The 12,217-nt window shown below is 43.0% G+C and overlaps 1 protein-coding gene across 7 annotated transcripts in view; it reads left to right on the top strand.

The window, feature by feature from the left end:
- The window catches only part of Adrb2 (adrenoceptor beta 2), a 31,525-nt gene that overhangs the window by 18,249 nt on the left and 1,059 nt on the right, over positions 1–12,217 (top strand). The window contains exon 3 of one of the 7 annotated variants that reach the window (XR_780806.1): positions 3,250–3,317. The exons of 1 other annotated variant lie outside the window; for it this stretch is intronic. Coding sequence is in view for 3 of the 6 variants with exons in the window: in XM_033766726.1 (XP_033622617.1) it covers positions 3,250–3,467 (218 nt within the window). In the remaining 3 variants the exon portion in view is untranslated. 5 more of the 7 variants (XR_780808.1, XR_780807.2, XM_010627107.3 and 2 more) reach the window with 5 other exon arrangements.

Genomic DNA, 12,217 nt, shown 5'->3' with positions numbered 1-12,217 from the left:
AAGAGGAGGGGAGGAGGGGGGAGGGGGGAGAGGAGGAGGGAACAGAAGAGGAAGAAGAAGGGAAGGAGGAGGAAGAAGAAGAAGAAAAAGAGAAAAAGGAAGGAAGGAAAGAAAGGGAGGGAGGAATAAGGAAGGATGCAAAAATATTTGTTGAATGACTGAACAAATGAACACATATGAAGGAAATTTGAAAATGCAGAATGATAGAAGCAAAAATAAGATCACCCATAATTTTCTCTTTCTGGATATTTTTTCTGTTAACATTTTAGAGTATTCTGCCTATCCTGACCCCCATGTCTTTATATTATGTTACATTGTGGATTGTATCCTGTTTTTTCCTCATACTGTATCTCTACATTTTATGACATAGTTTTTAAAAGTAGTGTAGAGTACTTCATAAGAAAATAGAAAACTTAGTATATACCTATTGTTGGACTGACGACTTAATTTTTTTCTCTAATTTATCCTCTGTCCAAACCATTTGAATAGGACTTGACTTTTAAGACACTGTAACCGCTCCTGGCTGTGGCATCATTACCTTCTAGGAAATGTCAACTGACCAGACTTTAATTTTGTAGGCTTTCTGTGACCTCTTTCAGTGGCAAGTGACTTATTTGATGACCTAGTTAGTATGACAAAGAGTTGTGGTTTGTTAGGGGTTGAGTTTCTAAAACTTCCTGATAAAAAGATAAACCTGCACATGTTTTCACCAGTGAATGTAGCTAAAGGGAGAGCAGAGGCGGGTCCCAGATTCCTCTTCATCTCCCAGCGTTTTGCTGTTGAAGTTAACTAGGGACCAAAAAAAAAAAAAAATTGAAGTTTCTAAATATTCATAGATTTATAATAAAACCTTAGTGAACTAATAGGAATATGAAGACAACAAGCTAACTTGAAGAAAGGAACTGAGACCCAGAGAGGAGCTCTGTCTTGCCCAGGCAGGGACCAGCAGTGAGAGCTCCAGCTCCCAGAGGAGGTGACACCATTCTCTGCAGGCCAAGCCAGAGAAACTTCTGTGCAAATGCACTGGGACCTTGCTGCAAAATGCATTTCAGGCTGTAGACAACCATGTGAAAAGACAGAGATTTGAATTATAATATTTGAGAGAAATTCATTAAGGAAACATTGTAGTTGGTTATTTAATTACTAAGCTTAAGCATTTGGGATACCCTCTATCATAGCTGTCAAATTTGGTAAAACTTTGTTAGCAAACATCTGCTGTAAGTGTATGCATTATGCCAGCATCGTTATATGCCACTATAATAATATGTATTTTAAAGCATACACAGAAATAAACATTTTACCAGAATGAAGGAGAAACAACACAAAAAATTGTTCTGTTATTTTAGTAAATTGTCTTTTGTGCTCCTTCAGGGGCCTGCAACACATTCTGGAAACCACTGTTCAAGATCATGGTTTTCCACACATGAGAGGAAGGGTCAGGACTCCTCCATGGGCCGGAAGTTAGTTCCCCAGGTTGCAGCTACCCAAATATAAATGAGCTGCAATAAAACAGATAGAAAGTGGCCGGGCAAACTGCAGTGGTAATGGTAACTATTGTTCAGCAGGGCCTTTTTTCCAGGGATGTATATGGGTGGGAGTATTCCTGGGCTGAGTGGCGCATACTGAAGGGTGAATGCATCTAAATTAGCAGTTTGGTGATTATGAGAACCACTCCCATCATTCCTAACCTCACTACCCATCTTCAAAATGACTGCTTGTTACCAGTATGACTATCTCTTCTGATCTAAAATGAAACAAAAGCCCTCAGAGATTCCCACAGCTTGCAAGAAGAGCTCTTACTCCTCAGCCTTGAGTCTGAGACCCTCCCGGCAGGGTCCTAATTCCCCCTCTTATTCCAATTTTCTAATTCCAGTCCTCTCCTGATTTCCTGCTACTATTTCCATAATTTGACCCCTATTTTGGAGCAATGTAAACTCCCATATCTTATCTCTTCTTCACATTTTCAAATCCAACCCCTTCTTCCAGCTTTCTTCTGCAGCAGTGCCTTCTCCTTGAGCCCCTATTATCTTTCCATTCTTTGAATTGTCCGTATGCATGGAAGAAAACCATTTTGTGAAAACTAGCTAAGTGACCATGGTCTGAAAAGGAAAAAAAGAGGCCCAGAATCACCCTTCTTGCTCCTCAAATCCTCTCCCAGGCCTCTCTCTCTCTCTCTCTCTCTCCCTCTCTCTCTCTCTCTCTCTCTCTCTCTCTCTCTCTCTCTCTCTCTCTCTCTCTCTCTCTGTCACACACACACACAATGCACACACATAACCCTTTTCCATGCTAGGATTCTAGTTCTGGCTCTGGGGCTTTAAGGAGGTCATGTTCCACCTATGATTTTAAGTCTATGAATATAGAGAAAAACTGGAAGTCTTCGAGGTCAATTTGCCCAATTCCTCTTTTTCACGATGCTATAAATAACATCAGCAAAAGGGTAACGGCCAGGTTCTGTGTTAAAAACTTTTAACCATCGTCTTATTTGGTGTACACATCTCTGTGACATGGTATAATTTCCCACACCCCCATTGTTCAGGTGGACTCAGACTGCAAGGAGAGGTTGACTAATTAACTCATGCTTGTACAACCTTCTACGGGCAGGATTTTGGCAGCTGAACCCATAGGCTTCCTCTAAACCACCATGGGAACTGCAGAGAGGGGCTGAGGACAATTTAAATCCGCAGTCAGGGCCCCACTGACCAGCTAAGTCATTAGCTCATTCTTCTGGCTTTTCTGTTTTTACTGCCAACTTTTCTCTTTCTCGCCCTTTTATCTTATCTTCTTCCTCTTCCTCTGTCCCATCCTTCCTTCCTCCTTTAAGTATTAGTTGTTCATGAACTAGATTTCAGAAAGAGTTCACGGAGCTAGAAGGAATCTAAGAGATGAATTACTTGAATCTCTTCATTTCTCAAGAGGAGGAAATGGAGGTCCAGACGGGAAGGGTGTGGCACTGGCTCACAGCGACCTTGTAGCAGGGTTGAGGTGAGAATCCACTTCCTCTTCCTCCCCGCCCATCAGTAACTCTACTGCCTCAACTCCTGTCAGGCCCTAGAAACAGCCAACACTTAGCAGTCTGGCCCTGGACTCCTTACCTGAATGCTAAGATGTCATGTTTTTCACATACAGAATTGAGAGTTGTTAGCTTTGAGTAAAAGCCAGCCAGTGTTTACAGAGTATTGGCTCTGCCACAGGACTGTGGTAGTGTGGGGGATCAAACAGTGCACACACATGAACCTCCTTTCTTTCCAGCCCAGCCCACTCTACCCTGCTGTATGCACCCTCAGAGCACACAGGCCCTCCATTCAGCTCTTACCACCTTGGCTGTGTCATCTGCTCGTCGTCAGTCTCTCCCAATAAACTCTAAGCTTCCTGAGAACAGAAGTCTCTTTCCTTTCTTTGCTTTCCCAGCCCTCAAGGCTCTATTGCACAAATCAGGTCCTGATGGATGCTCTATTACTATTTGTTGAATGAATAAACAAATGCATAGTTCCTGCATTAGTTTGCTAGGGCCGCCACAACAAAGTACTACAACCTGGGTAGTTTAAACAAGAGAGAGCTAGTTTTCTCACTAGAATTTAAGATCTAAGCATCTGTGGAGTGGTTTCCCCTGAGACTCTCTAGACACTTGCAGATAGCCACCCTCTTGCTGCCCCTTCACAGGGCCTTTCTCACTGTGCATGGGGAAAAGTGTCTCTGCACATCCTCTTCTTCTCTTTTCACAAAGTCACCAGTCAGTTTGCATGAAGGACCAACCCAACAACTTCATCTTAACTTAGTCACCTCTTAAAGGTTCTGTTTTTAAATGAAGTCACATCCTGAAATACTAGGGATTGTGGCTTAGTTATATGAATTTTGAAGGAACACAATCCAGTCCATAACAGCACACAGTGTCTTTGACACATTCACGATTTAATGGAAGGCACAAAAATGTAATAATGGTAAGACAATATATCCTCTCCTTTGTAATAAAGTACAAAGCCTTGTGGAACACAGGTAATAGTTAATAATTATAATAATTGCATGCTGTGTGTGTCATGCACTGTTCTAGGTCCAGGATTACCTAATTCAGCTCCCGCCAGAATTAAATGTCAGCAGACATCTACTAGTACCTGCAATGTCAGTCATTATACTAGAATCTGGAGAGACAAAAATACATAAGCTTCAATCATAGTGGAAAGACTGTTGCTGTTTAATGGGAAAATGAATGCACACGCACACACACTCACACACACACACACACAGAGTGCTCTGCTATGTCTGTTGATTCCTGTTATTTTTATAGCTCCCATAACATTTATTCCCCAGCTGGTAATTCGTTCTGTGCCCCACCAGGAAAATGGTAATGAGTTAATTATTTGCACTTAAGAAATTTAACATAAGCACTAGTAGATCGACACTATAAATGGAGAAACTGAGGCACAGCCAATAAATCACGTGCCCCCATCACATGGTGAATAGGTTACCTGCCTGGGGCTGAAGACCATCAGACTGGCTCTGGAGTCTACTCTTAACCTGCACTGCACATTGCCCTTGATGATAAGGCATCTTGCTACTTTCATCACAAAAGGAGAGGGAATCCGAGACAATGCATAAAGGAGGAGAAAATAAGCAGAGACACAAAGTGGGGCAAAGAAAGCAGAGAAAAGAAATAGAGGAGCCAGAATTCCCAAGGCCAAGTTTGGGATGAGCAGGTGCCATAGAAGGAAGGCTGGGAAGGTAAACTGGGACCAGATTAGGTGAGCTCTTCTTCTATGTGATAATAAAATTAGGCTTGATTCTCTAGATGCCTGTAAGTGATTGGGCCTTGGATCATTTAATCCTACCTCCTCTTTTTGCCATTATGGAAACTGAGGGCCAGAGAGAAGTGGCTCACCCAAAGCCACACAGCAGGTCAGCAGCAGAGTGGAGACCACAACCAGCTCTCCCAAGCCAAGTTCTGTTAATCTCTTCCTGCATAAGCGTATGGAAGTGCGAATGATTTTAAAGAGTGCTTCTGGCTGTGCTTTTCCATGTCTTTTATCCAGTTTTCACTCACTTTCTTTTTTCTAGCAGTTGTACTTTTGCCTAAGTTTTAACTAATATATTCTCAGGTAAAATAACTTCTATGATTCAAAGCCCAGCGATCCCATAGAAATCAGGAATGATGTTGTTTGCCGAAGTAGTACTACATTATGCAGCAAAATGGCTCACTGGCACCATTTATAGGCTGGAAGAACCTGTATTTTGTATGCCTTGGTCTTATAGATACAGATACTTAGATGCAAACTAAATAGTCACTCTGGCTGTGTTTATTTTGCCATACAAATATATTTGGTTGTCAAATATTTACTGTGGCTACTACACGTCAGACACTGCTCTAGAACTTCAAGATACAAAGAGGTAAGTTCAATTCCAGATGAAGGTGCTTTCCCTGTTTAGCAGTGAAATGCATGTCCATACACCTAGACACGTCTGGTAAGCTCTTGGGAACTATTTCTGCCATACTTATGAGCCTTATAGCAGTGATTGTCCTGGCAAGATTCAACCAGGGAAATAGAAACCATTTTAGGTCTTTCAATACAAGAAATTGAATACACAATTCTCCCTTTATCATCAATTTTACTTTCTTTCATTTATGTTTCCTGTACTCAAAACATAGTCTAAAACTATTAAATGGGAAATTCCAGAAACAATTCATATAGTCAGTCTAGGCTGTAAACCATCTGAGTAGTGTGATTAAAATCTTGCTCCAACTCTCTCACCCAGGGTCATGAGTTATCCCTTGTCCAGTGTATCCACACTGTATACCATACCCTCACTGTGTTAGTCACTTTGTAGCTGTCTCAGTTGTCATGGGTTCAATATTACTCATGGTTTCAGATATCCACTTCCATATGGCCTTGGAATGTAGCCCCCATGGATAAGGGTGGGGGGACTCTTGTGTAGGAAAATGGATGCATGGTGATGGAAAAGCTGACAAGTTGAACAACAGACAGGACACCACAGAGATTAACAACAGCAGGAAGATGCTACTGCTCCTGAGCCTGGAGGAACACAAGAGAGGACGGTGTTACCAGATTTGGGAAGTCAGGTTGGACGGGATGATCTGGACATACACAGAACACAAAGCCGCTGCAGAGATGCCACAGGAGGACAGAGCAAACAGAAAAATGCCAGCTTCTCCCCTCCTCTCCTTCAATCTCCTATAATTGACTCCTATTAGCCAAACCTTCCTTGAAGCAATGGGGAAAGCCTGGAGCACCCAGTCCTTGGGGTGGTGAGCAGAGCATGAAGCAGTTGACTAGCTCAGCGGGTGACCTTGGGCGAATCAATTAGTCTCTCAAAGACTTAGTTTCCTTGTTGGTAATTTGAGAAGAATAACACCTCTCAGGTTTGTTATGAGTCTTACATGAAAGGAAGTAAGTGAAAGAATTTTATAATCTTCAAAAAGCACGTATACAAACTCAAGGTCTTTTATTCTTGGTTTTAATGCAACATAATTGGGCTTTAGCTCTAGGAAAAGAAATAGGAAGGTACTCAGGGGTCATCAGGAAATCCACAGTGCCCAGTGAGTTACCTGAATAAAGGACAGTACCTTTTAATTTTTCTATTTGTGATATTAGCCTGTCACTCTTGCCAATGGCCTTTGTGAGGTACAGACTGAGTTTAACTAAATTGACACACAAGGAATAAAACATTACAGCGCAGCCTCCATTCTATTCAGAGCTCTGGCTGTGGCTTTGAGTCAAAAGTGAGAAATAAATAGGACTCTGGAAATTATTTAAAGACCCTTTATCCATCCTTTTCATTTTGCAGAGCACCAGAAAGGGAAAGAGATTGGCACAACGTCCCATGCCAAATTCTTGGCAGAGGGAGAAAAAGCCTGAGAAGACCCTCACACCTTCCTTGACCTGTCCCTTCTTCCTTGAACTGCGGAGGTCTCAAATTAGTCTCCTGGAACAATTTGTACTTCCCACTTGGCCTTCTTCCTTTCTTATTATCCTTATGCCTCTTTTTTGCCTTGTTGCCTTTATTCTTTTCCCTTTAATAATATTTGACAATTCCATTTCACAGGCAGATAATGAAAGCTTAGCACTAAGTCATATCTATTTGAAGTTTAGGAGGTAGGGAAAAATTTTTCCTAAATAACTCAACTCCCCTTTGATAGGAAGTGAGAAAGTATCACTAACTCTGAAACCAGCTTTTCTGCCACACTCAGGGCTGATGGTGAAAATCATAAGGTTTGATCTATTTCTGCTGCGCCAAGTCCAGGCCATGGCCAAATTTTCTAGCTGAGTGCTGGGGTACTCACCGCTAGCCCATGGGACTGAGGTGCCAATGGTTCAAGATGATTCTACCCTCTAAGCAAGAGTGGTCTTATCTTTTTAAACTTTTAATTTGATTTTTTGACAACTGGTAAGTGAATAATAATGGTACATAATGCATACCTCTCTTCTGGTGAAGAAACTGTGCTTTGATAGCCCCCAAGTTTCCTCCCAGCTCTGCCATGTAAGAAATCAGTATCACTCCACCAAAGATAGCCTATTATGGTCCCAGAGGCACAAAGATACTAATAATCCCCTCAGTGACTCATGGGATTCCAGGCAGCTCACTGCAAACGGATGTTTTACTGATGCAGAGCCCGGGGCATCCTGAAATTTCAGAGCGGGAAGAATGTCAGTCATCATTTGCTACGAGGGCCTTAGGAGCCTGTGTCCTGAGGCTGCTTGCTTGTCCATTAGTGGATTCCTTCAGCAATGATTTATTGTGCTCATGCTATGAAGCAGCACTGTGCCAAGACCCGGGACACAGTGATACAGATAAAGAACCCAGTCCCACGTGCATTAACGGGGTATGAGGCATGATGGCAGGGACACAAATAAGTGAAGTAAGTATAGTTGGCGGTAGTATGTTGAAAAGTATAAATAATATAATGGATTCATTCACTTTATTTACTAGGTATTGGATCACTTATGGGGTAAGTAGGTGAAGCGGTGCTTAAAATGAAATCTGAATCTTGAAAAGGATAGGCAGAGAGAATTGGATATGCAAAGGCCCCAAGGCAGGGAAGTGTTCCACTCCTTTAAAGAGTGAAAGGTGGTCAAACTTGCTAGAAAATAAATAAAAGAAAAGTAATATTGGAAGTAGTTGAGAGCTTTGGCTGGGGCGAGGTCAGTTTCATGGGCTTTAGTAAGGAGTTTAGGTTTTATTTCCAGATGGAAAGGTTTCAAGACTCTCACACAGGTAAGTCTCATGACTTCGTTAACGTGTCTTACAGACACCTCTGAATACAGTAGGTAATATGGTTAGAAGAGAAAATTAAGCTATTACAAGGGTCTTAATGAAAGGAGAAATTATGATAGATAAAATTAGCATAAATGAAGATGGAAAAAGTGGAGGGGTTTGATATATTTAGGAAGTAAATCCTGTAAGATGAACTGATCACTTGGATGTTTAAACTGAAAAAATCTAAGAAGAATTCTAAAGTTTTAAACAACCAAGGGAATGGATATGCCACTATTATTTTCTCTTTTTTGCTTTCTTTATTATATTTTGAGACGCGGTCTCACTATGTTGCCCAGATCATGTTGAGCATCCTGAGTAGCTGGGATTACAAGCATGGGCCACCACATCTACCTTCTGATTTACAATTAAGACAATAAAGGGGTTTGGGATGTAGCTCAGTGGTTCCACCACCTGCCTCACAAGTGCAAGGTCCTGAGTTCAATCCCTGGTACAAAAAAAAAAAAAAAGAGGTAATAAGCATTGGAGGTTGGTGGGATCAAAAAGATTTATTTTTTTCTTTAGTCAGTCATCCATATCCATGGTTCATGCATCTGTGAATTCCATCAACCTATCATAGAAAATACTTTTTATTGAGTTTATTGGTACATTTTAGGTATACAGTACAGTTACATTCATTACTGGGATCTTGTACCTTTATATGACAGGTCTTGGTTCTCATTTTTTCCCCCTGTCCCTGCTCTCCTTTCACCCCCCCCCACTTACAAACACTTTATTTCCATTTTTTCATTTTCTCACATTTTTTTTTCTTTTCCCTTATTCCCCTTCCCCTACCCTTCCCACTTTCCCTACACCTTTAGCCCTTTTCTTCCTATTTCACATTGTTAATTATCCCATTAGGATCATATGTACTATTATAGTTTTTCACACCAGAGAAACTATTTGGTATTTACACGTGTGTGACCTATTTATTTCACTTAGGAGTATCGAAAATATTTAAGAAAAAGGAAATTGTATGTGTACTGAACATGTGTAGAACATTTTTCCTTGTCACAATTTCCTACACCATGCAATAGAACAGCATGGTATTATACACTGTATAGAATCTAGAGATGATTTAAAGTATACAGAGGTATGAGTGGGTCGTATTCAAACCCAATGGCAATTTTTACAAGAAACTTGAGCACCCACATATTTTGATGTCCTAAAGGGGCCATCTAACTATCCCACCTGCAGATAAAAAGGGAGGACTGTAAGGGGAATGAGGCTAAAAACTGGAACATTAGCTTTCCATCCATGCCTGAGGAGAAGGTAAGAGTTTGAATTACTTTTCAGTAGTGAGTCAGATGGGTATGATTTTGCCCTCAGGCACACAGAGGTTAGGGATGCAGTGCTCAGGACAGTCTTACAAAGAAACGCCATCCCCAAATGTCAAAAGTGCTGAGACCAGGTCCCCCTGCTTCACAGGCTGTTTTCTGCGTCCCGGAAGCTGTCACTGAAGGTTCAGTGTTAGGCAGGCGTATGGACTTCCTTCTGTGGCAGAGGCTGTTGGGAGCTGCTGGGCCATGGGGCTTATGGAGTTTCCTTATGAGTGTGGCTGAGGCCCCAGGACAGAGATCTGGGCCTCTGTGGCCTAAAAGCACATTGACTGAGCCTAGTAGGAGGCAGGATGGATGTTTTTCCAAGTAAGAACTCACTGATTTGGGTGAGAGGACTGACAGGAATGAGTCTGGACAGCATCAGAAGAAAACATCTGAGGGATCCTGGGGGCATGAGAAGAGGAAGCAGGAACTCCTCCATGAATCTGGCTCCTTACAGCAGATTCCACCCAAGATCAGCTGGAGTCTGCTGGTCCTCAGGCCTGCCTGTACAGTAAAACAGCCTGCAGGGAGATATTTAAAGTATTAATGCCCAGGCCCCACCCCTAAAATACAAGGAAAGTCAGGCTGGATTAGGGCCCCAGGACGGAATTTTAAAGCCTCTCCTGGTGTTCTGAATTGACAGCTACAGACCTAATCCAAGCATTGCTCACTGGGATGCCTGCAAGGCCAGGCAAGTAAAGGGAGCGAGGGGCCAGGCAGACACCACCTAAATGGACAGCCTCCATCAGCGTGGTCCCCTGCCGCCCTGTGCAAATCTGGGTTCAGTGTTGCCATCCCTTCCTGTCCTCTTGGTTTTTGTTTTTATTTTTTCCAAAAGACTAAATTCCAGATTTTCAAATGGTAACTGCCACCATCTCACAGTCCCATGCCAAACAAAACATGTCTGCCGGGCGCGATGGGCTTTGGGGCTGTCGTTTAGCAACCTCCGGTCCAGTGCAGTGGTTTTCACACTTTCTTTAACCACAGGAGGTTTTCTCCAGACAACTCACTTTGTAGAACTTCTATAAACTGAATAAACCCAAGCAAAGCTTTGGGCCAAGCTGAATGGAGTACACTCAGCCTCTGCCTTAAGCCCTGGGCTGTTCCTGAGGCTGCGCAAAGGTCTCTCAGCTCTGGGGAACCTCTGTGGTATATTTGTTGGGTGAGGAAACTGAGCCCTCTGGAATGCAGTCCCAGAGCAGAACCTTCCCCAAAGCTACTTGGACATGTTTGGTGCTGTCACTGTGACACAGAAGATTCTGGCATTTAGTGTCTGAGAGCCACTAAATTTCCTGCAATGTCCAGGACAATAAAGAATCATCCTGCACAAAATTCCAACAGTTCCCTGCCTGGAAACACCAGATGAGGAAGCGGAGACCCAGAGAAGTGATCCCAGCTGGTAAGATCACAGCAAGGATCCCTGAGGACTTTAGCCTCTGCCCCGCAGGCTTCAGGACTTTCCACCTGTGCCCAGCAGACTTCACTGCCTGAGCTGGGCTGGCCGTACTCCGAATTCGGGGGAGAAAGGGATGCGTTTGAATTAAAACCAAGTAGCCTCTTGAGGTAGGAGAGCCACTGCATAAAAAGCTAAGCCAGGCTTGGGGAAGTAAATTGGAAAGGAAGTGGGGATAGCAGCATCTCAACTCTGGCGGAGGCAGTGGCTGGCACTTGGAAGGGAAAGTCAGCTGCTGTTAGGAGCAAAGCTGAGGGCTATTCTGGAGTCAGGGCAGTTGCACAGGTCGACTGGCTTCATCGGTCATTTAATCCTTCGACCAAAACGTGCCAGATTCAAAAATAGGATGCGGGAGCAGAAAGTGAAAGGAGGGTGTTCCCCAGTACTCCAAGGAGCACAGAGCCAAGGAGCATCCTTCTCCTATTTTTGTCATTACAATGCCACAAGTTGTACACTTTCACTATTTATAAAACCATTACCAAGAACTACCTTCACAGTGTTCTCCAGGCAAGGCAAGACTTACTCTCCTTTTATAGGAAAGAAAGTGAGGCCACGGGGTCATGCTCAGGTGACAGCCGCCTTTCAGATCTGATTTCATTTGTTCGTTTGTGCTTCCTTTCATCACCCTCATCAGAAAGGTCAAGGAAGAGATCTTCAGTTCCAGTTTGCCGTGTAGACCAGGAGTTCTCGCACTGGTGGGTATCAGAGTCATCGAGGCGACTTGCTGAAATCACAAGAGGTCCTGTATGCCTGGAAGGGTCTTCCTCAATTCTTATCAGTGTTTCGGGCTATAATATCCTCACTGGTCTAACCCAGGCCAACAAGGACATCACAGTAATGTCAGGCTACCACATTTCTGAATGCTTATTGTCTCAACTGGTGAGGAAAATGAGGCAGTTCTAGTGGTGCATTACCTGGCTGGCTAGCTGGGAGGGCTGAGTCCCTAACTTCTGGCTTTTTCCTACTTCTGTGATGTAGATACTTCTGCACTGGCCAATTGCAAACTACCACGGAGGCAGCAGTGAACAAGGAGTACAGAAGAAAGAGATACATACAAGTGGCTCTTTTGAGATAATATGTGCCAGTGCTAGTGCTCTTCACTTATGCCCTTTCCTCTAAAATACCCACAGCCAGACCATGGGACAGGCTCATGAAGGAAACAGAAGCATGTTTTATGACA

The sequence above is a fragment of the Fukomys damarensis genome, unplaced genomic scaffold (assembly GCF_012274545.1).
Source record: "Fukomys damarensis isolate Sample0158 unplaced genomic scaffold, DMR_v1.0_HiC HiC_scaffold_3, whole genome shotgun sequence".
Taxonomy (NCBI): Eukaryota; Metazoa; Chordata; class Mammalia; order Rodentia; family Bathyergidae; genus Fukomys; species Fukomys damarensis.
The sequence above is the reverse complement of the archived record's forward strand: the minus strand, read 5'-3'. Positions and strand labels throughout refer to the sequence as shown.